Genomic DNA, 27,828 nt, shown 5'->3' on the forward strand with positions numbered 1-27,828 from the left:
TAGCTTGGCACAGAGCAGCAGGCTTAACTTAGGAGGCAATGTATTTGAGCAACACTTAAAACAGTGGAACAGTGAAAACATCATGCACAAAAAATCCATTTATTGAACAAAACAAGATCAAAATGACAAAAATTGAATTAGTAGAACCGGAGTTATGAAAACATAGTTTTTAGAAACATAAAGCCCCAACTAGGGATATCTGGTTGCACTAGTCTGGGCCAATTCTGAAAGTTCATGCTGTCTGCAATGGAGCGCAGATCGGATACAGGGACCAGCCTTGGCCTGCTGCAAACAGTACCTTGTGTGAAGGATGCTTCGACATCGAAGAAACGATGTGAGGCACAGAGGAGAAGATGCGTAGGCATTGATCCCTTCAGATGCAGGCAATGCATCAGTTCCAATCCGGGCAGCCAGGGATGCATTGGCACCAAACCCCTCTTGATAAAGGTGATGCGTCATTGTCGAGCCCCACAGCGAGCATCGGGAGGTTCTCATCTTTAGCGGCAGCGGCGATGTGTCAGCGCCAAGGGGAAATGCATTGGTTCTGACCGGTGCAACAGCGGCAATACGTGGATTTCAGCACGAGATAGCCACAAAAGCCACTTCTAAGGGCTGGAGTGGCACCAATTCGTAGGGTAGAACTTACAGTTGGCAGAGTCCAGAGGCTGTAGCAAGGTTGTTGGAAGTCTTGATGTCCCTGAGACTTCAGAACAGAAGGCAAACCAGCAAGCCCTTGGAGTCACTTAGTTCAGGGGATGTAGAGATGGAGGTCCAGTCCTTCTCACTACCAGGCAATGGGGGCAACAGGCAGCAGGGCAGGCACAGCACAGCAGGAGTCCAGCAGAATCCAGCAGAGTGACAGTCCTTTCAGCAGCGCAGTTGTCATTCTCCTTCAAATTCGCCCTACCTCTGTTCACATAGAAGTAGCCTCCTACTGATTAAGGCCCTCTTCATTTAACTGTAAGAGCACGGCACCTACATCATGCTCTGAAGCGTCTGTCTGAACAATGGCTCTTGGGAGAAGCAAGGGGCCTTGAGCACAGCTGCCGTGCACATGGTCTCCCTCAGGGTGTCAAAAGTGTTCTGGCACGCCTCTGTCCAGATCACCTGACATGGATGCTTCCTGGAAGTCAGCTCTGTCAAGGGCGCAACAATTTTGCCATACCCCTTGACAAATTTCCTTTAACAACCAGTGAGGCCTAAGAAGGCTCTCACTTCTGTCTGGGTCTTGGGGAGTTCCCAAGACAGAATGGTCACAATTTTTGACTAGAGGGGCTGCACCTTGCCACCTCCCACTTAGTGACCCCAGTAGACCACACAACCCTGCCCTATCGGAAACTTACTGGTTTTGAGATCCAGGTCTGCGCTGTGGTGGCAAAGGTGATCCTCCCATCTACAGCTGAAGACTGCAAAGTTGTCAGGATAAGCGACCCTGAAGTTCTCCAACCCAGTCAGGATCTGGTTGACCAACCGCTGGAAGGTGGCAGGGGCGTTCTTTAACCTGAAGGGCATGACCCGGAACTGGAAGTGCCCCTCCGGTTTGGAGATCACAGACCTCTCTTTTGTCCCCACGGTCAAGGCAATCTGCCAGTACCCAGTTGTTAGGTCAAACGTACTGAGGAACTTGGCAGCTGCAAGCCAATCTATGAACTCATCAGCAAGGGTATAAGGTGTGCATCAGTCTTAGTGACTGTATTGAGCCTACGGCACTCCATGCAGAACCTAAGTTCAGGTGTGACACCTGGAGGGCCAGCCTTGGGAACCAATACCACTGAGCTGGTCCAAGGGCTTTTAGAGGGCTCAGTTACTCCTAACACAAGTATCTTGGGAACTTCCTCCTCAATGCTAGCTCTCACTTTGTCAGCCAACCTGCACATTTTATTTTTTGCTAGTGTGCTGCCCCCCACTATCAATATCATGGGCTCACCATTTAGTGAGTTCTGAGGTAAGTGAAAATAGAGAGGCAAACCACCCCAGAAACTGCCAGCAGTCTCTCTGTTGATTTAGGGTCAGTGCAGGGAAGAAGATGACACCCTCCATTGATCCATCCTGCTACTAGGAAGATAGGAGGTCGGCTAGAGGTTCACTATTGTCTTCCACCACATCACCAGTGACCAAGAGTATGGTAATCTCAGACCTCTCAAAGTGGGACTTGAGGCGATAAGCATTCATGACCCTCAAAGGGTTCAGAAGTCCATTCAGTAGGTTACATCGCTCTTGCGCTCCTTCACCTTATAGGGCTCAGACCACCGGTCTGACAGAGCTTGGAGCTGCATGGGCTCCATTACCCCCACTTTTTGGCCAGGCTCAAACTCAACCAGAGTGGTATTCGGGTCATACCAGCGATTCATGGCTTCCCCTGGGTGAGTTTCTGGAAATTGACTTTTTTGTTTCGAAGGATCAGCATGAAGCTGACTCCATCCTGGGGGTCTCTCCTGGGAGCTTTCCCCAGCCCTCCTTCACAAAAGTGAGAGGCCTCTCAAAGGATGCCCATACAGAAGTTCAAAGGGGCTCAAGCCAAACCCCTTCTCTGTTACCTCTGTTACATATGTCATGGTAGGAGGACATCCCACTCATGTCTCATGGGTTCTGGAAGACCTCTAATCATACCTTTGAGGGTTCAGTTAAATCAACCACCTAATTGAATTAGGTATGGTAAGGAGTGGAGAACTTGTAGGTTACCCCACACTCCTTCCACATGGCCTTCATGTAGTTATAAATGAAGTTGCCACTCCGGTCAGGTACCATCTCCTTGGGGATACGTACATAGGTAAAGATCCCCATCAGTGCCCCGGCCACGGCAGGTGCGGTCACCATCCCCAGAGGGATAACTTCTGGGTACTGGGTGGCATGGTCCACCAAGACCAGAGCAGATCTGTTGCCCATAGATGTCTTGGGGTCCAGAGACCTAACAATGCTGATGACCATACTCTCAAAGGGGGTGCAATGGTAGGAAAAGGTTGTAGGGGGGACTTGCACTTCCCCTGTCTTGCCTCACACCTGGCAGGTAGGACAGGACCTTCAGTACACATCTGAGGCCTTCCTCATCTGAGCTGAACAGAAGTGGGTGATAAACCTGTCAAAGGACTTTTCTTGTGTCAAATGACCTGCTAGTGGCACATCATGAGCCAGACCCAGCATGAAGGTCCTGTAGCACTGTGGGACGACCAACACAAGTGTTGCACCAGGCTCAGGAGACGTAGGCTCACAATGCAGGAGACCATTCTCCCAGTAGATCAGGTGTTTGCCAGAGGCGTCACCCGCTGCTTGGGTCTCAGCCTGCTGCCACAGACCCACAAAGGAAGGATATTTTCTCTGCTCCTTGCAGAACTCCTCCCTGGTGGATCCACCTGCCTGCTGCCAGTTGAATGGCTCAGGCAGGTTTACCAGTTTGGCTACACCCCCCCCCCCTGTATGTCGTGGTGCATCCCCCTCAAGTTCAGCCTCCTCCTGGACCCTAGGAGTCTCAGAAGTGGGTTTCCCGTGTTCCTTGCCTTTTCTGTTTTTGGCAGGCATCAGGGCTATTCTTCAGGTCCTTTAAATCAGCCTGTTGGGCTTCCATGGACCATGTGGTGAAGCACACCACACAGGCAACCCTAACATCTCCACATGAGACCTGAGCTCCACCTTCCTCCAGGTGGCATGCTCCAGATCATTACCCAGCAGACAATCAACAGGCATAAATGGACTCACGACTACCCACTGATTGTACTTCCTAGTTCTGTCAGGCATTGTGGTTCTCTGCATCAACGCTATGTCACAGCGGGACATTAGGTAAACCTCTACACTGACCCCAAACCATCTAGGACCATCTCCTCCCCAAAAGCTACATTAGTCAACCCCACTGACTGCCCAATGGGGGGGTGGGGCTGTGTCCGCTTGGAACACTTGGCATCTCCCTTAAAATGCTCATCCTGCTGGCAATCAAAGTACATCAGGGATACCTTCCTTGTAGACCTCCTGTCAGGGAACAGCTTCTTCTCAGTAGAGGGTTGGTGCCCACCCAAATAATTAGTTTGTGGCCCTTTAGAGAACTTCTTGCTATAATTTCTGCCCCCACTTCTTCCAGTGAGGACCCTTCCCACAATTTGTGATGATCCCCCTAGAAACCGTCTTGTAGACCCTGGTCCTGATCAAGCAGTCCACCTCCTTAGCAAGCTCCCTGGTGTTACTGAGCTTACTAACAACAAGGTGTTGCCTCAGATCTGGAAAACAAAGACTGAACGGGTGCTTCTTTTCCCAATTGGAAATTACACTTATAAAATCTAATATGGAAATCCCAATGTTACCCTATGAGAGAGATAGGCCTTGCAGTTTAAACAGTACTCGAGGGCCATTTTGCAATTACTCTTGCATCTCCCAGACACACTACCACTGTAAAACAGGGACATAATGGGAAGATGAGCACTGCATGTCTGTCAAGTGGGGCTAATGTTTTGAAGGAACAGAATGGATCCACCAACTCTTCTTTGCTCGGAGATCAAAAATGGGCTCATATGAATTAGACTATTGCTTACTGTGATATCTGTTATTCATGTATATATTATATTTACGTTGCTTAATCAATAAAACATTTTTATAAACTATCAAAGCACAATATATCTCAGAATATAAATATTACTATTGGTATTAAAAATTATTTATATAGTGCATCCTCTTCCCCTAAAGAAGATCCTGGTGCAAGACCACATACTTTCACAGTTCTAACTCACCCCAAATCGTTATAAAGGAAACAAAAAAGTCTTCAATATTCTCCGCAAGGCTAACAAATCTGATGTCAAATGTAGATTAAGAGAAAGAGTACTCCAGTGGGCAGCTGCCAAAAAATTAAAAGAGTGCCCGTCCAATCTGGATTTCTTGATTCATCTACAATATATCAAAGCCTGATTATCGGAGCCGAGAACCCATGTTGGCTTATAAAATGGAACTCTGTCTAGTAGGATTGCTAGCCCATTGTTATAAAGTGTGGAAACTAGTTTAAAAATGATTCTCTTATGAACTGGATTCCAGTGAAGAGAATTGAGTCAAGCCAAAGCCAAACTCCTACTAGGCCTGTTACAAATCAGTTTTGCTGGCACATTTCGAATAGACTCAAAACACGTGAGCAAATAATCTGGCATGCCCACATATAGCGATTTCCCAGAGTCTCGCCTACCCATAATCAAAGCATGAACAATATTACTTTGCCATGTCACTGGGAGCTGCCAAAATATTCTGCAAAGACTTTGCAGAAGCCCAAACAGCTCCTGTATGCTGTATTCAGCTGTTCCTGCATTGAAAGAGAATTGTCAATAGAAAAATACAAATTCCATGCCACCCTTTCAGGCCTGGGTACGGGACCTAATTACGAAGGCCACCAAGAATCATTCCAGACCTTGCAGGTCTCACTAAAAAGCAAGATTTCTGTTTTGTGTGCATTACGTTTTAACCAAGGTGCCTGCAACCATCCTGCTACTTCTGAGAGACAGCCACAAGTTGACCCACTGCAAAGTAGAAGAATGCAGACCAATTTCATGCAGCCTCTGAAACAAAAGGTGGTGAGACATTGTGTTGAAAACCACAGACAGATCTAAAAGGATCAGGGCTGCTGATGTGCCCTGATCCACTAAAGACCTGATACTGTCCAACACCGCCAATAAAGTCGACTCTGTCCTGTTTTTATCTCGGAACCCAGTTTGAGAATGGTCCTGCAAGTTATTACCCTCCAAATGCTGAGTTAGGTAGATGTTGAAAAGTCTTTCCAACACCTTTGCCAGGTAAGGTAACAATGAAATAGGGCAATAGTTGGACAGTATGGAGTCATCTAAACCAGCTTTCTTCACCAACGGCAAAACCAAAGCCTGTTTCCAGGATGCTGGAAACTCAGCCTCCTTCAATGATTCATTCAAGAGTGATCTTACATATGGACTAAGGATAGGGGCCAGGAGAGTGAAAATATAGCATGAGTAAGGGTCTGCCATCCCCACTGTTTGTCCAGCAAACCTATCCCAGTTTGAGGCAGCTCCCGGGTGCGGTCTAACATTTTTAAACGTTCCTTACCCAGTGGGGATTGATCTCCAAAAGCCAAATAAATAGTCTTGATTTTGTTAATAAAGAACACAACCAATTCCTCACTAAAAGGGGCCAAAGCTCTTACTCCAGAGCAACTGAATGAGCTTATTCTTTAACTATTTTCAATAGTTCCATAGGTGATCCACTATTCTCCACTAGCCTTCTTAGAAACTATTGCCTCCTAGCTTGTCTAAGTTGTTTATGATAGGCTTTGAGTGAATTTTTATAGATCTCCGGATCATCTACATGCTTTGCGTACTGCAAATTAGGCTCAAGAATGTTACAATCCCATTTATATTTTCTTTAACTCATTTTAGTAAAACTTCTCAGATATTGGTCAGCTCAAAGGATCACTCTCCTTCACAGGGGCACAAATATCACATGTTAAAGTACTTGCATTTGTGAGCTCATTAGCTGCTGTTTCCACCGAGTAGTCCTTCCTAATTATAGAAGGGCTAAAATTGCTAGTAAAAAGAGCAGGATTTACTCTTCTCCAAGATCTCTATAAAACTGAAAGAATGCTCAGGCTGTCTGGCACACCACTTAATAAAGAAAAAGCGAAATTCACTAAAAAATGATCCGACCAAATGAAGGAATTAATTTATTAAGTCTTCACCTTATTTAAATGTGTGATTAGTAGAACAAGAGTGTACCCAGCCTTATGTGTTGGACTCAATATCCACTGCTTTAACGTCAAAATCTGCATCGTATTCTTCTATGTCCTACTCAGAGAATCTGACTGTACTCCAAGAGAAGGTTAAAATCCCTGTTAGGGACGAAGGGGCATATTTACGTCTTCTGGCGCATCTCTGCAAATCAGCAGGGATGTGCCAGAACAGATGTGTCACGTAATCCCCCCCCTTGCGCCACCACAGATGCGTTGCATTTACAATGCGGCACACCATGGTGCAAGGAGGGGCAGATGCGTGACGCATCTTGAGGCGCACGGGCTTCGCATTGCTGGAGTCACGTCGCAAGCGTGACGCAACTCCTGCAATGCACAGGGGCTGCCCATACTCAACATGATGCCTCACTCCTTACGCCTGCTTCAAGCACGCAGAAGGATTTGACGCAGCAGCGTCGTAAAACTAACTCAGTGAAATCTTGTAGATTTCACTACGTCAGCTTTACGTGGCTTTTCTGCGAGGTAACGCCCATCCCTGCGACAGAAGGCCCACATGAAACCTGACGCAGGTTTCATGTGGCGCAGGGCTTTACAACATGACGCATCTGCCTAGATGCGTAACGTTGTAAATAAGTCACAACGTGGCGCATGGTTTACGCCGCCGCTGCATCACAAAAGTGATGCAACGGCGGCGTAAAATTGTCGCAAGGGGCTTGTAAATATGCCCCAAAGTGTTTAAATTGTAACACAAATGGGGACAGCACGTCCGTTCGCTGAAAAGGTATGACCAGGGGGTCTATATAGAATACCACCTCCCAGTTTTACCATTTTATCGAAGAAAGTCTGAACACATTTAAATGTTGCAGTCCCCCACAGGGGAGTTGCTCACTCTCACACACTCATAAGCCACTTTATAAAGGATTGCAATACCCCACTTTTTCTCCCAACACGATCATATTTTAACACCCAGTATCCAGCTGGCATAGCCAGTGACAAAACATGGAATAGAATGGTTATTCAGCCATATCTCAGTAATAAATGCTAGGTCTGGCTTTGCATTGTAGATAACGTCCCAAATCTCCATACAATGCTTGGGAAAGCGATTTGGAATTAAAATAAAGGCATTTAAACATTAGGCCAACCCTACTAGTCTTCCTCAGTTCATACATTCCCCGAGGGCCACCGCCAGACTGTGTGTCTATAGGGAAACACAATTCCTAAGCCCTTCCAAAGATATCTCTAATTCAGACTTGGACATACTAGGCCACCTACTTCTGGCACAGGAGAACGGCCCAAATACCTTCTGAATACTGCATACAATAATGTTATTTTACAGTGTATAATCAAGTCAGCAATCGTGCAATCTTACCTGTGGAAGTCGCTCCAATGCAGTTTAACCAATTTTTAGCTGGTCAGGATGTATGATTCATATTGCACAATAGGTATTACTTATCACTTCCAAGCACTGGACTCGGTTACTCTTGGCCACCCCAACAATAAATGAATGCAGGAAACTTACCGTCTGTCCTCGAATGCCCCGGGGGCCTTGGGGTCCTGGAGATCCCTGCTCTCCCTAGAAATAGACAAAATAATTAGTTATGAAGTCCTAAGGATGGAAGATTTTAGACTATATTCCCATTTTGCAATAGTAAGAGACAAATACAACCACACCTCCATTTATGGTTTGAATTCTCCAAAATCCTGATCGGCACATTCAGAATTTGAGAACATTTTTGACAGAAATCAATATTCTGCAGCGGAAAATTAGACAGTGTAAGGCTATTATGCGATCTTATGTTGTTTGGTGTTTTGCTCACTTAGCTTTCAGCCAGGATGAGAATTGAACACAAGTGCAGATGGCCCTTTAAGTAAGACATTACTGTTCCATCCAGATGCTATGAAAATAAGAGGCATCCCTCAACACGGGAAGGTTGCTCCCCTGCAGGCAAGGCGCATACAGTGCTGGTGCGGCTGGGATGTCTCCTGATAAATGTCGGAACATTGCACTGAAGCACCGCACATATCATTGGGGATGCCCGCATCCCGATAGCAGCTGGGGCCGTGTCCCGCTGGATCCCCGTGTTTTCCAGCATTGTTCCCAGTTGATATGTATGTGCAACTGTAGTCTTAAAATGCCTGATATAAATGTTCAGTGAAACAGGCACCACCATATTATCCTGGAGTGAAATGGGAAGCATTTTTAAACATTCAAAAAGGAATTGCATCTTTAGAAATACATTTTTGTTCAAGTTGTATGGGCGAATGTATATATTTCTATCAAACTTACGCTTGTGAATTGTGCTCACTGCAGGCAGTCCACAGGAGTATATTTTGTAGTAGTGTGCTCAGACATCTACAATTTGCTGATAGTTCAAAGATGTACTTGTCGAGATTTTATGAATCTTTAACCCCTCCCATGCTCGTGACGGAACCGTTCTGTCACGAGCCTCGGGTGGGCTGTGCTGGTGACGGAACGGTTCCGTCACGCCGCTCGGTGCGCCTGCGCAGCACGAATTCAGCGCCTGTGCTGATCTTTCTAATAGGCGAGCGGGGCCGTGACGGAACCGTTCTGTCACAAGCACATCTCACCCGCGGGCCGTGACGGAGCAGTTCCGTCACGAGCACGGAAGCACCGTGTGGCCCCGCCTCCCCCTTAGCGCTGCAGCGGTATAGCCGCTGCAGCCAAGGGGTTAAAGAAATTGAAAATTGAAAATTGACCCGAACTGTTGATAAGAATCTAGGATTCGTAGATGCTTTGGGACTCATTATGATGGCGTGAGGACATCAGTTCGTCCACCATCATAGCAGTCCTGGAACTGCCCGCCAGATGTGTGGTGGTCCCACCAGTGCAATTCGGATGCGCCCGCAATACTGGCTGCCACATCCTGGCTTTTTAACATTGCGGACAGTGCTACTGGCTGCAGCACCATCCGCAATGTTAAACGGCCATGCTGAGCATTTCCCTACAATACGTGGCAGGCACCACGCAGTGCCTGCCATGCAGTGCAGGAAAATGCATGCACCCCACCACACACGGAGGGGGCCCGCAACGGGCCCCCAAAGCCAATCTCCGCCTATCTTTTTGGGGCGGGATATCTGCCACAAAAAGACGGGCGGAAAGGGATACCGTAATCCCTACGGCGGAGCCTGCACTGCACTGCTGCAATGTTGCCCTAGCTCCAGGTTCCGCAAAGCGGGCAGAAAAGGACCACCTTGTGGAACCATGGTGGATGGATTGGGATTCCCACCGCCATCCTAATTTGGCAGTGGGAATGTTCTGTATGATGGCAGAAGGACCACCACCGGACCGGCGGTGGCACCTCCTTCCGCCATCATAATGAGCCCCTTTGTTTTTTTTGCATTTTTGCACTCCCAAAATATAAAAGTACCTATTGCATTTCAGAAGAAAACTTCTCATTTGTATAAATCCCTATACATTTTCCAATCATAGAAGTTTAGTCAAAAGGAAATTAATGCATCGCAGATGTGCATACATGGTTTGCATATATTTCCTACTGCAATGTGGCCCAAATTCTCTGTTTACAAGGGGCTAAAAGGCACACCTACATTGAGCCACAAGTCCTGATTTAGAAGTGGGCCCAGCGTCTAATTGGGCGGATGCAAATGGAGATGATGTCCTCGCATTTCTAGCCCAGCCCTCAATGGATAACAAAGAGCTTATATATATATTGGTGCCCTGGCCATGGGGACAGGCCTGCTGACGTCAAGGAGGCTCCCACCCTCTTACTAACGTCAACTAATGGAATCAGACATAGTACCTACAGGCCTTAAATAGTTTGCTCATACCAGTGCTTAGATTTGCATTTACAACCCCAATGTAGATGAACAAGGAATGTAAACTAGTACTGCACTGTTCATGAAGCACATGAACATAAGGTACATATAGGGACACTTCTGTCTCTTGTTTTCAGTGCTTAATTTGAGCTGGTGGTTTCAGGTGGGGTTTTCCGGCACTCATATTTCATAAACTGACTTTGATCCAGAGCATGAGAGAGAAAAAACACAAAGGGGCAGATTTACAAGCCCCTTGCATCGTTTTTGCGCAGCAGTTGCGTCTCTTTTTGTGACACAGCAGCAGTGCAAAAATGCAGCCCATTTTCAACGTGACGCATCTAGGGAGATGCATCACGTTGTAAAGCCCTGTGTCACATAATACCTTTGTCAGGTATAATGCATGCAGGGTGGGCGTTCCAACACAAAAAAGGCTTGTAGAAGTGACGCAGTGAAATCTACAAGATTTCACTGCATCACTTCTAGGACGCCACTGTGTCAAATTCTTACGCCTGCTTCAAGCAGGCGTAAGGAGTGACGCAGGACAATGAGGATAGACCTCCCCCTGCATTGCTGGAGTTGCGTCGTGCTTGTGACACAACTCCAGCAATGCGTGACATTTAAGTCAACAGATGCGTCAGAATTTCTGATGTATCTGTCAATCCTTGCCACATGGTGCGCCGTATTGTAAATACGGCGTATCCATAGTGGCGCAAGGGTTTCTCAATGTGGCGCAGGGAAAGTGGCGCATCTACACAGATGTGTCATATTCTTGTAAATCTGCCCCAAAAGGGGTAGGCAATGGGGGGAGGGGCGTGGAGAAGCGAGAAGAAAAAGATGGAGAAATTTGACAAATGTAGAATGCAGGGATGCAGAGGGTGTCTGGTCGTGTTTTAAGGAGGCATGAGGTGGAATCAGGAATAGTATCCTTGGTATTTGGCACCCCCACCCTTTGATAGTTTTATCCACATGCTTCTGAGCAAAACTTTGGGCGCTGGCCCTTATTCTTTTACAAATTAAGCACTACTTGTTTCCATTGGACCCTATTCTGTGTTTCGCCGAGTCTGCAGTAGGGAAACTAAAGGAGTGACAAGTGTATATTCCTATACAACACTATGTAAATTAGGGATGCACTGGAATCTGCTCCGGACGCATGCCCCACCAGTGCAAAACTTTGTGGGGCAAGATGCATGATGCATGAATACATCTACATTTTACGAACAAGCAAATTTCTTTTGTGCATTTGTGTGGGCCCAAAATCTTATATTCCCTAAGAGTGTTTGTTGTTTCCAGGATGATGTGTCTCTTTTTTTGTGGTGCATATTACTATTGTACAGTACATACTTTGACCTGAGTCTCCTCCAGGTGTTTACAACAGGCAACAAGCTTAGGAGCAGAGCCTAAAGGCAGTGCAAGGTTCTCACAGTACCTGTGAGTGGGTCAGACAGCTGTACAGAATATAAGGTCATCCAATCCTTGGCCTCTCTGCATGCACACAGTGCAATGGCCACGTATTCCAGCTGCAATTGTGATGCTGTGCAAATATGTGTGAAAGAATTATTGGCAATGAGGAAGTAAAAGAAAATGCAGTGCTTACAGAGGAGTAGGTCTGTTTGAGGAGTTGTGATGTGGAGGAGATGTGAGCAACTACCTTCAGGAGAGAGTGAAAACAGTGTGTTGAAGAGAAATGTGTAAGATATAGCTAGAGGAGATGTGAAGAGGAGAAGGGTGTACATATCTAGCAGAGTGAACATAAAGGGAGCATTTTAGGCACGCTGTAGACCAAATGCGATGCAGTGCGCGCAGCAAAGTTCGTTTTATTTATTTATATGTTTACTTACCTGTTAAACTCCGTAATCCATACATTACTACCCCCCACCCTGCCCCTCCCCCTCCCAACGTCACCGCCCTGCAGGAACTCCTACTGCCGACCGCGGCTGCCTCCCACCCTCATGTTTTTCATCTAACTTAAAACCCTGCATAAGTGCACCAAATATTTGCATCTCAGGCCATTGATTACTGAGTTTACATTAGTTTCTTCATGTTTGTTTTCTATCTCATATAGAACAATGTAAGGGGGAGAGGTGCAGACCTACAGCTCTAAAAAGGTAGAGAGATCCTCTGGAGCGAGGTTTAAGCGATACAAATTCCCTATTATATACTTCAGAACAAAAAGGCATACCTTTTGGAGCGAAAAACAACTCCTTGAACTCTTATATAGAACCAGTAGTTCGCTGCGAAATGACACACCCACTATAGAGGTGTGAGGGGAAAAGAAACCCTTTTCTTTATATAACCCTCACCCACTCTAGTAGTGGCATGCTCATGAACGTCGGGTACACCCTGCCTCCTCAAGGTCAGGGTGGGCTCAACTGTGTTTTAGGGAGGTCTTATGGAGATAATGTGCAAGGGGTGTAACTTTAAATATAACATTTGTCACCCACACCAACTTTATTATTGGGGTGTGAGGAAAGGTTAAAATTGGAATATTATGAGGCTGTAATGATGTGATGCTCCTATGCCCTAGCAAGCCGGGCTGAAGACGGCTGTAATGCCAGAAACCGGTCCTCGGAAGCTTGTTTCTGGTCCAGGGAAGGCATGGCTTGGCAGTTCGGGCTGGACTGTTCCCATGAGGCACAGGGTCAGACTGATTTGCATGTAGCCATGTCTGAACTGGGGTGGCAGAGTGGGCTAAAGAACGGTGATGGATCAAACCCAGATCTTTTGACTGGGTGTGAGTGTTTGATTGGTTCAGATGCTCCGTCCATCACCACCCCCTTTTGTACCGCTCCTATGCCCTATGACACCACCATGTTTCAGCTCTGTTCTACTGTCCTGTGTGAGGGCCTGGGCTTTTGTCAGGGTGGGTTAGTACAGAGGTGTCTCCCCTATTGACGGGACTGTGTGCTTTCTTTTGTGGGCTAACGATTTGCATGCATAAGATTTTTTATATATATACTTGCTGCTGTTGGGTATTACCCAATGCAAGTGGGACAAACGTTTCCACGCGGCGTGAGTGGGCGGCCCTGTAGTCAAACTTTCCTCAAGGTTCCCGGTCCCTCTCGCTACCTATCTTCGGCTCAGCTCCCCTGTACGTGGTTTTCTAACCCAGTAGTCATCCAGCATACACCAATACAGTTCACAATATAGGAGTTATTTTGGCTCCTTGTAGTGTACTTACGTCTTTCCCTGGCGACCCTTCGCGACCAGCAGGACCCGTCAAGCCCACTTCACCCTACAAAGGAGAAAACAAGAAAGCAGTTCAGTAATATTCAGATCGCCCATTGCAGAAGATGACCTAGAAATTTCTTGAGCCATAACAGACCGCCCGGAGCAGGCCATGAGAGCTGTGTGTGGCTGACAATAGGTCTCAGGCGTCATTTCATCAGATTCACATCTGTGCACACCGGTCCGGACTGCGGTGACTGAGCAGCCAGGCACAGTTTTGGCTGTCAAAAGAAATTAAATCACCGACAGTAAATTGCAGCGGGATTCTCATACCTCTTGGGGAATATATACTTTTGTTCCTTCACACCTAATCATGGCTCATTCCTTTCCTCCCCACACTCATAATCGATATTCTTCCTGCTCTGAAATTAATTTCAGCCTCAGAAGAGCTGTTTTCTGTGGTCAAAGCCTTAGTGCGGCGTTTCATTCCATGGGCTGTGTTTGCAGAATTTCAGCAGGGATTCCATTTTACCAAGTGGGTCCTTTTAAGCCTTCTCCATCCTATAAATGGTCAGTTTTTTTTCTGTTCAATTTATGCTCAGTACATATGGACCGTTTCATACATAAATTCTGACACAAGATATACATGAATATGTTCCGCATGCATAATGTACAATAATCTTCACTAAGGAAATAGGACAACTGTCCATATTGAGTATACCCTCATACATTGCTGGTTAGTCTAACAAAATCTCTGTATGCAGTCAATCTGACTTCTCCAAGGTGCATGTTTCAGTAACCCCAGTATTCTTCCCACTGTCCCCAAAGCTTCCCACTTTCTCAAGCAACCCCGACTTTGGTATACCACCTTTTCTACTTTGCTGCACCAATCTAAATTAATTTTCCAATATCGTAATGGTCGGAGGTTTGATCCTCTCAATGGCTGGAGTAACTCCTTCTCCTTTTCCACGGTGCAAAGAGGAATTAAACACCTCAGATGTTCGTGTTAACCCCTCCCATGCCCATGACGGAGCCGCTCCGTCATGAGCATCGGCTGAGCTGTACTCATGACGGAGCGGTTCCGTCATGGCCCTGCCGCTGCGCCTGCGCGGCGCTGATTTTGCGCCTGCGCGGCGCGTTCTATTGAGCGGGCGGGGCCATGACGGAACCGCTCCGTCACGAGCACCGCTCAACCGCGGCTCGTGACGGAGCAGCTCCGTCATGAGCATGCGGCCGCCGCTCGCCCCCCACCCCCCCTAGCGCTGCGGCGGAATTGCCGCCGCAGCGAAGGGGTTAAAGAGCGGAAATACTTTTTCCATGAAAAAATTATTTTTTCCTCCCCGAAAAAAAAATGGAAAATTGCACAGAGGCTCTTGTTTCTTCCAAAGTAAAAAAGTCCTTTGAGTACAATTCCACAGTGAGCAGGGCCGGACTAGGATCGCAAACCAGCCCTGGCAATTACGTCCGACCGGCCTCCGGGGGGCAGAGGGCTGGCGGGAACGCTGCTGCGCTTTTATTACAAGGGGCCAATTTTGCAGCACTTCTTCAAAACTGGCCACTAGCAACAAAAACATGCCCCCTCTGGTACAAAATCGGCCACCACCCTTCCGGCCCGCCGGGAAAATGCCTGGTGGCTGCTATGGCCAGTCCGGCCATGACAGTGAGTAATAGCAGCACAGACAATGTTTACAGGACTCTCCCAAGAGTATGACTGGAAAGCATCGACTTGCACAGCTTTCCATGTATTCTTCTGGAAATGGCTTGAAACTACCAACAAAAACCAAAACAAATTAAAAAGGTATGTCCAGCTCTCTAATTACTTTACCGTTTATTTATTAATTGGGCCCTATGACTCGCTCAGACACCACAAGGGAAGTTCTAATTGTTAAAAAAAAGTAACCTCATCGTCTAACATTGTGAGACATCAATAGCCTTTTATAATATGTAGTTCAATATAATTTGGAGTTTTTTTCTTACACTTCATTAAATGCACACAAATTCACCAGGATCAAGTGGAAACCGTGTAAGTTGGTACACTGGATTTCCCTCATAATAAAAAGGTTTTCAAGAATAATAACCCTTAAAATTTGATTATAAAGTGTGTTATTTAAAGCCTGACATTTTTTATTTATCGATTCAATGCCGGGGAATCATAGGCTAGTATAACGTAAAAACTATGCCACAGCTTCATAAAGATGAAAGTAAGAAAAGCATCTACAATACATTTCAAATCAGAAGCACGCGCTGTGCAGGAAGTACAAGAAACTGGTATCGACGTTTATTAAAAGCAATTCTGTCGTTAATACCCTTCCCGACATTTCTAATCTCCCATTGCATTGTGGACCTTGTAGTTGCATAGTTTACAATGAATCTGTTACAGTTTAATAGCAGGTTTCAATAGTCCAACTGCTTACAACGACCATTAAAGTTAGTCATATGGTAATGACTTCCTCACTTTGCTTCAATGCAACTACGAATACATATCTCACTTCATTCGTAGCTCACTGAAGCAACGCACCAGTACTGGTTTGGAAGCACTTAAAAATTCTTGCAACATCTGCCTGTCAAGAGCAGTTTGTGCTGCAAAGGGACAGCTCTCCAGGGAAGAGTGTTTCAAAGTTGACTGCTTCGAAATTAAAGTCTCCTATTTTTGTGTTCAGGCGTTCGCTCCTGCCACAGACATCTGTTTCACGGTTCAGTTCCTTGTTCTTGTTTTTAGATGCCTTGCTGCTTGAAAAAAGAAATTGAATGCTGAGAACTGTAATTCCTGCCAGCGTGGTCCCTGAGAGATGTGCGGTGACACTGATATACCTGACAGTAGACGAGGAGCTCTAAAACATTAAGCAGCCTTCCACGTATCCACACCGTGTTGGGGCGCTGGCGCGCGTGCAATGGCTGACATGGCGGAGATGGCGCGAGGGACAAGGAACGCCTCCGGGTCAACGTGGATCATTCCTCTCTTAAGTGTGAGGGAGATATACTGTAGGCAGCCACAGACTATTTATTCCAAGTTGCAATGTTTGCAGTTTGTGAGTAGAAATTAAAGAGATTGGACAAATCTGGTGGAAGCTTAAATGTATTTAGTTTTTCCAGAATTTTAAAGGCTGCGCCATGCTTCTGCAGTGATGAATAAAATGCACTTGTTGCAAACATAAGGCAAGCGAAGACGTGGTTTCAGAAAGTGAATGATCAGAGATATATAGAATTGCATAGCTGGAAAACCAATGTAGATCAGGGGCATAGCGTAGGCCCCAGCGGCACAGGGGGGCTCCAATCCCATCTGTGAAATCTATGAGATGTGGTAGACTCAGGGGTCCCCTCTTCCTATTCTACAGGGAGCCCCCATCAGTTTGAGTTACCCCACTGATCCAGATACGATTGACAGCTACCCACATGTTCAAAAGAGTTCTGCTTTGATTTTTCCATTGAGCTTTAGCTTCACCGGTGCCTTGTTACCCGCTATGCTCCACCCCTTTTTTGGCTTTCTCATTTAACTCTCTTTCCATCCATGCAATAAACCTGTATTCGTTACATCTCTACTGTCAGACCTCTCCTGTCACCCTCATTTCACAACACATGGGGTACCATACCATACAGAAGATGGACATCGTTCGCCTTACCCCCCTCGCACAGAAATCCCTCTCCACCCACCTCCACTCCTCTCTCGCCCTTTCCACCCTATCGGCAGTCCCTTCCCTTTCCCTCTGAATTTGCCCACCCAGCATCCTTACCCACTCCTTTTACCAATCCTCTCAATTCCCACCCTCCTTGCTTGCTTTCATCCCATTCTTCCATTATCCACCAATAATCATCCTTCTCTACATCCTCCAACCAATGCCTGTGCTGCATCCTCATTAAAGCTAGACCAATGAATGAGAACCCCAATAGCATCCATGACCTGATGTGTCACACAAGGGTGGACTTCTACCTCCCAACAGACACCTGAGAAGATGGGCATGCAGGTATCATTCTGCATGTCAGCAAGCTATCGGGCAACTGCATCCTGACCAGAAACCATCCTGATTGGACCACTGAAGAATCAGCAGTTTAAAAAAACTTACCTACCACCAGCCACACTTTTCAGCTGGAGAATGCACATTTTACTTCAGTTTGTTTACAGAGTGAGCACGAGCTTGTTACAAACACAGTCATCATTACAGCACTTAGAGGCCGTGAATTAGTTAAGTTGAAAAATAATTAAAGAGATTCAAACATACCCTTTCCCCTGGTGCTCCTGCTTCTCCCCGGTGACCTTTGAACCCCTGAAAGACAGAAGCGAACATTACTGTGTGAGCTTCACCCGCTTGCCCTCTGATGTGGGCGTGTAACCAATTACAGATGGTACAGTCAGATCCTTCTAAATCGGAACCAAAGTGCTGACAGAGTGCCTTTGGCTTATATTTCTAAAAGCAACTTTTTCACTCCATGAATAATAGTTTTGGGTCTTTGCAGCCTAAATCTGTCACTTCTGTGAGAAACGAACATCTTTTGTCTTCATCCTCTTTTCAAACAAGTATCTGGTTATCGAACAAGAGTGTCTAGATAGGAAGCCTGTTGCATTATGCAGCAGGTATGCAAAGATCTAAATGTATTCCAAGGTAACCTATATTTAAGAGCTGCACTTGGCAGCTTCTCCTGCTGGGCAGTCAGTGATCAGAGACAGGGAGGGGTGGAGGATGGTTGCCTGGTAGAACCTGGGCGTCATCGCATAGAAGCCTAAATCAACCAATCACTGACTGCAGGACAAGCTACAATCACAGTTCGAGAAGTGAACATGCACAAAAAGAATCACTCTAGTATAACTCTGTTCGTGTGACTAACGATTGTGTCTAATAGCCTACTTTTGCACCAAACGTGAGAATGAATATAGAAAATGCGTATTCAGGCATAGCACAATTCACAGAGCATATCTGCACATCCACTACTGAAAAACAAGGTGCCAGGCATACAAACTGTGCAAATATGGATAGCATGGGGGTGGAGTGCAAAGAAGCGGCGCATTCTAATCCAAAATGGACGCATCTGAGCCCACGGTGATCATGCCCATGGAGCGATTTGGCTGAAGTGAAGTGGTATTGCCCATACAGGCCTGGACTGGGGAACCAAAAGAAGCCCAGGCTAAAATGATCAAACAAGAAAAGCTCCATTTGTTTTCTCGCGCAGTCCCTCACTTTCCATCCATACTCTCTTTATGCTTCTTTCTTCGCTCTTTTTTCATCTGTGATCACTTTCTCTCTAAATTTCTTCTCGTTTTCTCTCACTCTCTCTTGAAGACTGCTGAGCCTTCAGCATTTAACATTGGGTAGCTGTGGATAGTGATTTAATGCACCAGGAATGGCACTGCGATTTCAAATGAGCTTTTATGGGCTCCTTATTAAGAGGGAAATGCCCGGAATATAAGGCCAGTCCAGCCCTGTGCACACAGGGGAGGCCATGGCTGGTTATTTTAACCTGTCACCAACATCCATGGCATTATGCAGTATATATGAAGGTCAGTGGCAGAGGTGCGAGTCAGGACATAAAAGCAAATTAGAAGATTGTGGATCCACTAGTAAAATCAATTAAAATGTACCACCTTACTTATATATATATATATATTTGAAAAATAATGTTCCTGTCATTCGTGAGACATCTCTGGTTGACCTTCATTTCATAATTTGCTGTCTCTGCTTCCACATTCACTCTAATACCGTACACAGGTTCATTAATTATATTGAATTTCTCTCAAATACTTTTTCCAAGAATTATGAGCAACCTCATACTTACCGGCAATCCTCTCATGCCTTCTCTTCCAGCAGGTCCAGGCTCTCCTGGTGCGCCCTGAGGGTAAAAGAGCACATGGGGTATTACTTGCATAACTTTCCTGTGAAAGTAAGTCTGAGGAGGGAACTGTTCCAGCATATTTGAGGAATAGTAAGTTGTCTAATAGCATGGAGGGACTGCAGTTTACACAGTCGAACACAAGCATCTTATAGATGTTCAGGACCGAAGAGGAGAAGAACAGTTCAATGTAATCTCCGCTCAACCGTTGAGCTAATAATTAAGAATTTTACAGACCTGTGTCCACCTGCATTTCCTTGAGGAAATTCCGGGGAGGTCTGTGGACAATAGCTTTAATCAGTCACCAGTGTGAATTTGGTCCTGGCGATTTTGAGGCCCGGGTCCTCTTTGAAACGTGTGTGTCTGCTGGGAGCGCTTGCTCCAGGTAGCTCTGGTGTAGAGAAGGTGTGTGTATTCAAATCAATCATGAAGAAAATTGGAAGCAGGTGTGAGGGTGGACCAGTTTATTGAGGACTGGGTTTCTAGGCTGGAATGCTCCTGCCACCTCCCACTGGAGACCTCCCAAGAACACAGGTGAAGAATGTGTAAAAGCAACTCTTACCGTAGGTACACAGCTTGGAGCAACTCAGATTGAGTGCAACCCCCAGGAGGGTGCAGCTGAAGATTATTTAGCTCCATAATCGATTGCAAGTGCCAAAATCTAATCCTTGAGGGAGGCAGACCTCCAGTTAGTATCTGACCGGTAATGCAGGAAAGAGGTACCAGGGAGTTTGAAGTTATGATTAACTTTATGACGGTCACTTGGAAACTTTATCACCACTATTCCTTTTTGATTTTTTCAAATGATTTCTAAGGTAGCACTTAAACCTGTTCATTGGGAATGTTTTGAGATTGTTTTTTGCTTCCAAAAAGTTTTAAAGTTTCCTCGTGACCAATATTTTCATTGATGACAATTGTCGCTATTTTATTATTCATTTCCATTAGTGAAAGTTGCCATAATCTTTGTTTTTTATGTGATATTGATCTAGTAATTTTTGATGGTAGTCATTTCCATCATTATTTGGTTTACATTCATTTTGAATACAGCCTCGTTTAGCAGTGAACATTTTTGTCATTCTTTATACTTTGAACCTGTTATCTCTTTTTCTTGATCTATGATTCCTTATCAGAGTTGTACACTGTTAATTAAGCTCATTTTGCACATTGATGTGCTTCTCTTATATTGTTGTTATTGCTGGTTTGCTGTTCAGAGCACACTCTACTTCTTTGTCACTCTTGTCAGTCAGTCAGTCAAAAACACTTTATTCGATTATTTAAAATCATAAAAGCAAATATAACCAATTCCTATCTCAAAATCCATACAATCATAAGTGCAAATTATCATACACGGTGTAATACAATTCCATGATAAAAAGTTATATACTATCTTAAAAAGATCACTGAAGTCAAATTTTCTGTGCATTGCCTGTGTCAAGGTAAAGTCTTTTTGAGACGTTAAACCAGTACTAACTTTCTGTCCATGAGATATTTTTATTCCTCTCTTTTGGTGCAAAAAACCTAATTGAAGTTGTTTCATGACGTCATGGACCACACAACATTTTTACCTCAGTCACTGACAATCTACATAGGTGTCCTTTGATGAATCGTACATACAAATATCTTTTGGCATTATTTTGAAAAAGTGTTATTGTTTAGTGGAAATGAGCGGTGGTCAGCCTACGTTACCTCCTCAGTTTGTCGCATTATTGGGTTAAGCATTATTGGGTCAGCCTACGTTACCTCCTCAGTTTGTCGCATTATTGGGTTAAGCATTATTGGGTCAGCCTACGTTACCTCCTCAGTTTGTCGTATTATTGGGTCAGCCTACGTTACCTCCTCAGTTTGTCGCATTATTGGGTTAAGTATTATTGGGTCAGCCTACGTTACCTCCTCTGTTTGTCGCATTATTGGGTCAGCCTACGTTACCTCCTCTGTTAGTCGCATTATTGGGTTAAGCATTATTGGGTCAGCCTATGTTACCTCCTCAGTTTGTCGCATTATTGGGTCAGCCTACGTTACCTCCTCAGTTTGTCGTATTATTGGGTCAGCCTACGTTACCTCCTCAGTTTGTCGCATTATTGGGTTAAGCATTATTGGGTCAGCCTACGTTACCTCCTCTGTTTGTCGCATTATTGGGTCAGCCTACGGTACCTCCTCTGTTTGTCGCATTATTGGGTTAGGCATTATTGGGTCAGCCTACGTTACCTCCTCTGTTAGTCGCATTATTGGGTTAGGCATTATTGGGTCAGCCTACGTTACCTCCTCTGTTTGTCGCATTATTGGGTCGGCCTACGTTACCTCCTCTGTTTGTCGCATTCTTGGGTTAAGTATTATTGGGTCAGCCTACGTTACCTCCTCTGTTTGTCGCATTATTGAGTTAAGTATCATTGGGTCAGCCTATGTTACCTCCTGTTTGTCGCATTATTGGGTTAATCCATTCATACAATTCCGAAATGAAAATAAAAGTTGTATACATACTGCTTCTCCTGGAGGTCCTGGTTTTCCCTCTTTTCCGTCTTTTCCAGCTAGGCCCTGCAAGTGAAAACCACACATCAGGCTCTCCTACGCCAATTAACCATTTCACCAAGGTGAACTGTTACAAAGTAATGAATAACTTACAAATTTCAGATTAGTTCTCACGTCTCCCCTTTGGACTCGATTTAATCGCACACGTTGCTTAATGTAAAGCAGGCTTAGCATACATTTAGAGCATTACTTTGCCTCTGCCTGGCATCTAGAGCTTTACAGCCACCCGCTATGGCTCATAACGTGTATTTGTTTTTCCCTGGATGAAAAGCTTTTTCATCAAATCAGAATATATTTGTCTCTCATTTTCTTGAGATGGGCCCTTCTTGTGCGATCACTGCTGTCAGTCAAGGAGTGACATTTCACTCAATTCCACACGATATTTGGACAAGGAGGTAGGTACCACTTGGTGCACTACTCAGAGTAGGGAAAATTAACGCCAACAAATCCTGTTGGTGATAAATAGCTCCACCTCCCAAAGTTGTTTACAGTGAAGTACCTGATACAAAGCTGCACTACCCCGTACACCATCGAGCACAAATGGCAGTCTTTGCAACAAATGCACATTACAAAATAATCCAGCCCATGACGGAACCAATGGATGAGGTGGGGTGGTGTCACACAGTTGCCAGGCTGATGGCTGATACATCAAGAAAATGTCACTGCCCTGCCCCATACACCATACATGTGTATGTGTGTGTGTGTCACACAGAGCCAGATTATTGCTATGCCTGTCAAGATATATTGGTGGGATATACGTCTCCAAGAGCATAAACTGAGTGGGATTAGATCTAGAACATCCTACCCTCCACCTCAGGCATCCGCGTCACTTACCCAATTCAAGAAGGACCTCAAGACCTGGATTTTCGAATGATCCTACCCCCATAGGAATCAGCAGCGCCACCCGCCCCACCACCCAGCGCCTTTAGAACCACACGGGTGAATAGCCGAACTTTATAAGCCTTATTAATGCCAATTATCCACATAGTCTAGCTCTGGGAGTGCACAAGGCCGAGCTTCCTGCACACACAGCGAGTACTCGTTGAGAAATGTAATATATTTAATGTCTTCATCACTTACGGGCAGTCCAGGCAATCCAGGTGGACCCTGTGGACCTGACGGGCCTTCTTTACCCTAAAAACAACAGACACAACAACCTTTAGAGGCAACATTAGACGGTGCGTGGCACGCCATATAAACACTTTAAATTGGGAAGGCTTTTTTTAAGTACAACTATTTTTTTCATAAATTAGACCAAATACACGGAATTCTAAGCAACAACATTAAGAATATCTATTCCAGGATCTTATCATTGGGAGGGAAATTGACCCACAAATTATTCAACACACCTGGCTTTTGCAACAACAACTTTGAGCATTGGCACACTTTGGAATCTTGACATCTTTATAATTTCAGTTTTATTACCGTAGTCAGTGAATCCGTATTTCTTGAAGAAAGTGAGCCCTCTGCATATTAATTTAATTTTACGAATCAAATGTACCAGTTCTATGTATGCACACGTCACCAGCGGTCTGCTAAATTATATCACTGTGATTAGCAGGGCTATTTAAACCGAAAATGTTGTTCAAGTCTGAAGTAAATATAATAATTCTTCTCCAGCACATATTTGACACGAGTCTGCGAGTGAAAAGAGAGGAGAGCAAAATGAAACCAGGGAAATGGGAAACAACGGTGAAATGCTCCATGGGTAGGACTGACCCCTCAGAAATCCTCCATCTGCAACGACATCCACATGTCAGCAAATTGGTGGACACTCCTTGGTTCTTGCAAATGGAATGTCCTGGGAAGTCAAGGGAGCCTCTTCGGAAAGGCCTTTTGTAGTATGTACAGTAATAGTCTTGTAGTGATCTTTAACTTCCATTTCTCATAAATTGTCTTGTAAACCAGCCCCAATATGTTTCCCCATCATTTGATTTAACTAGCCACCTGATGCTCAGACACCATAGACCGGTCCCACGACGGGCCTACTTACACCAGGGTTGCACCAATACATCCAGTGGTCCTCCTAACTAAGGCTCTTCATACAAATCCATCACGGGGAGAGCTCCCCCCATGCCAACAGAAGCAGAAGGCAGAACCCACCGCTAGCATGGAAACTATGGTGACTACTGACAGGCCTCCTTCTGTGTAAGTCACTCCCAGGTGCACACTGGTTGAGATAAGGGGCATATTAGGAAGAACCTCGACAAATTATCACCGGTTTAACGGCAGGAAACTGCTGCTAAAGCAGCGATAATGGGCTTGCTAATATGCATTATAGAATTCCAATAGAAGCCCAGGTAAGATGTGCAGGACATTTAACCTGGGCTTCTATTGGAATTCTATAACGCATATTAGCAAGACCATTATCGCCGTTTTAGCGGCAATTTTGTGCTGCTAAAATGGCGATAATTTTAACAAGGTTCTTGCTAATATGCCCCTGAGTTCTTTCAAAAATCTCAAAATAATAATTCTAAAAAAGGTTTTTGGAGCGCATCATGCTTTGTTGCTGTTGTAACCCTGGCTAGTGTGTTTGCTGGATTGGTTGGAGGCGTCTCTGGGACAAACAATCTTGTCCAAATAGTTGCCTGAAGCCCTTCGTCCACTGAAAAGATTTAGGGCCATATGCATCAAGCCTTTTGCGATTCGTTAAGGCCGAAATTCGCAGAATTTCAGCCTTAGCGAATCGCAAACGCCCTTTTTCCGATTTTGAAATGTATGAAAAATTAGCAAAATAAGGAATCACAAAAAATTGCGATTCCTCATTTTGCTTAAGCATTTAAGGAATCGCAATTTTACGATTCCTTAAAAGCTTTTCAAAATTGCGAATTCAGGTTTAGAAATCGCAAATTACCACCAACTTGTAGTTGGTGGTAATTTACGATTTCTTGTAAATATGCACAATTGTGCATTTGTGAGGGTGGCATATGACGCACATACATGCCCATTGGGCATGTATGTGCGCCATATGCACACACATGTAATTTTCAGGGGTGCAGCAGGGTGTACTTGAGACACCCCTGCACCCTTGAAATAATTCTCAAATTGCGATTAGCAAATTGCGAATTCGCAAATTGAGAATTATTTCACAGTCATTTCTATGGGCCTCCTGGCCCATAGAAATGAATGGGAAATTATTCCTTATTTGCGAATTCGCAAATTGCGAATTCGCAAATAAGGAATAATTGGAAATCGCTAAGAAATAGCGATTTTCTACATACATACCATTTTGCGATTTCTAAATAGCGATTCCTTAAAAATCGCTATTTAGAAATCGCAAATGGTGATGATGATACATATGGCCCTTACTGAATGTAATATTATAAGGTCCTCATTTTTGAGATTTTGTAACTCATGAAACCCTTACTAAGAGCTCAGTGCGTGAAACATTTTTGCGTCAAGTCATAGAAAAATTAAATAATCTTAATTCAGAAGACAGTGGAACACATGTACGGAGTGTGGCAAATAATAGGTTCTTAAGGTATTCTACTATCGTTTTTTGTGCGGTATATCCTATACTTACTGATGGTCCTGGTGACCCTGGTGGCCCGGAAGGACCTGCTGCTCCATCGTTGCCCTGAATTCAATGAGATACAAAAGAAAAGTAAATCCTATTGGAGACTCAATAATAAACACTAAAGACAGTCAATGTCCATTCATTATGCTTTGGCCTCCAACATTAACCTTCTGAGCTAACTGAAGATTTGCATGCGCTGTAGTGAAGACTATTGCTCTAGGTACTCAAAACAAGTAACTTCTTTATTCTAGGCTTCTTCAGGTTACGTGTTGGTAGACAAACAAAGCTCGCAAGGGGTATACAGCACTCAGGCGTCACACTTAAATTAGAAAACTTCAGCATCACACTTGAAACACCATGGCAGGGTAACCCACAGACATTCTGCAAGCACTCACACATATATACAACAAAGAAAACATGGCCAACCAGAGTAACCCAAAGAGATGCAACCACAATTGCGTGAGGCTGCAACTGAAGTTTTATGAATGAGGCCCAAAGAACACAGACAGTAAGCCGGTGAAATAGCATTGGATTTTAAGAGCTGCATAAACGTCTAGAGTAAAAAACAAAGCAATGGGTGGCCTAGGTGACTGGGTACTGAGACTTGGGGGGCACTTTCATGGCTTTTAATGGAAAACCTGAATGTTTATAGCTATGTGTGAAATTGTGTTACTCATAGTCACACACCATCACCCTATTGGCAAGCAACTGTCCCTAGGGTATCTCTAGACTGATTTGCTATAGGCTGCAGCACTAAAGGATGGATCACTTATGGCGTTCCAAGAGGTTGAAGTGAAGCCCTGTCTTATGTCTATTCTAACTTCCTGTAAGGGTGTGCAGCACACTCACAGTGCCCTGCCAGGCCCAGAACAGTTCAGCAAAAACTCAGGATTCATGCATGCTGAAGACGTGACCTCCAGAGCTGCACCGCCATTTGAAAACATCTGCCTGTATCTATCAGTAATGGAAGTGGTGAGGCTCAAATGAGGGAACTTGGGTGACACTGTTGGGTGTTATAAGTCAATCGCAGTCACATAACCTATACAAATACCATACTGTGGTTATCCTGAAACGGGTTTTTATGGAACAGTTCTTATTAAAACTGACATTTCCCATACTGTCACTGTGGGATAGATGTACTAAGCTATTTGGAGCTGCAAACGCTCTGAATCTCAAAATAGGAGCCTTTACAACTGCAAAATAGGATTTCCCGATGTACACATCCCATTATAGGTTTTACCCAAGTACTGACTTCTAAAATGGGATTGCAAATAAATACCGATACACAATTTGAAAGAGCCATGTTATAGGCTCCCTTCCAAATTGTGAATTGGTACCACATATATTAATCGTTTGTTACCCGAGTTCTGGATGTACAGTGGAAAGTTATATTCTCACAAGCTGTGGTGGTAACTCATTCAGAAAAGGGAAGGGGTCACCTTTGGACCCCCTCTCCTTTGTGAATGGTGAAAAAAGTTATAGAGGGAGGAAGCAGTGGGCCGACACTGCTAACTGCCTCGGGAACATAAAAAAAAAATCTTGGTTGCAGGTCACTAACCATGTGATTGTGACAAATGGAAGTGAATTGTTATTTGCAGCCAACTTGATGAATAATAATTAGGTAGGTTAGATTGGCACTCAACCAAATTCAAAATGCTGCAAAATAACCTAGTAGTATATGGGTTGGTTTGCAAAATTGCGCATCAGTCGCACAAAAATGGTAGTGAATTGCACCTGTTTTAGCAACTAGTATCATAGTATTTCTGCCCCTCTATATTGTAAGTATTTCATAACAAAGTTCCTTCTACTTCTATTTATAGAGTGTATGAAGGAGATTGCTTGTAAGGGTGTTTTCCATATTATGCCTGGTGAGCTGGGACAGACATAGTTTCCCAGGAGTTCTCTGGTGAAACCTTTGAGACTTACCATCAACAGCAACGCAAATGCATTTATGTGTGTGCCCAGAGAACATTTAAGTAAGAGGGAAATAACTGCATGAGGGCAATAGCATTTTGACTCATTTTTCAAATATTTTCTCCAGGGATGAAACATATTTCCCAGTTGAGAAAGTCCTTCACCTACACTCTCACCAATTGTGTGTTGTTACTTTAGCATTCCAACCCCGGAAACAGATTTACCTATGCACAAACTAGAACATACAGCCTGATTCATCAAAGACCCGTTTTGCGAGTCTCTAATAGCGATTCATAAGGAATCGCTATTAGAGACTCGCAAAACGGGATTCATGTAGGAATCGCAAAATAAAATGCGATTCCTACACATTCCTTATTTGCGATTAGCTTATTGCTAATCGCAAATAAGGAAAAAC

At 44.7% G+C, this 27,828-nt stretch overlaps 1 protein-coding gene across 1 annotated transcript in view; it reads right to left on the reverse strand.

Annotated features, from left to right (window-relative positions):
- The window catches only part of COL22A1 (collagen type XXII alpha 1 chain), a 994,625-nt gene that overhangs the window by 47,665 nt on the left and 919,132 nt on the right, over positions 1 to 27,828 (reverse strand). The window contains exons 50-56 of the mRNA XM_086966258.1: positions 25,506 to 25,559; positions 23,063 to 23,116; positions 21,935 to 21,988; positions 19,403 to 19,456; positions 17,854 to 17,898; positions 13,650 to 13,703; positions 8,196 to 8,249 (exon numbers count right to left, since the gene is read on the reverse strand). Of these exons, the coding sequence (XP_086822384.1) occupies positions 8,196 to 8,249; positions 13,650 to 13,703; positions 17,854 to 17,898; positions 19,403 to 19,456; positions 21,935 to 21,988; positions 23,063 to 23,116; positions 25,506 to 25,559 (369 nt within the window). The remainder of the gene's footprint in view (positions 1 to 8,195; positions 8,250 to 13,649; positions 13,704 to 17,853; positions 17,899 to 19,402; positions 19,457 to 21,934; positions 21,989 to 23,062; positions 23,117 to 25,505; positions 25,560 to 27,828) is intronic.

This window comes from Lissotriton vulgaris, chromosome 4_1, assembly GCF_964263255.1.
Source record: "Lissotriton vulgaris chromosome 4_1, aLisVul1.2, whole genome shotgun sequence".
NCBI lineage: Eukaryota > Metazoa > Chordata > Amphibia > Caudata > Salamandridae > Lissotriton > Lissotriton vulgaris.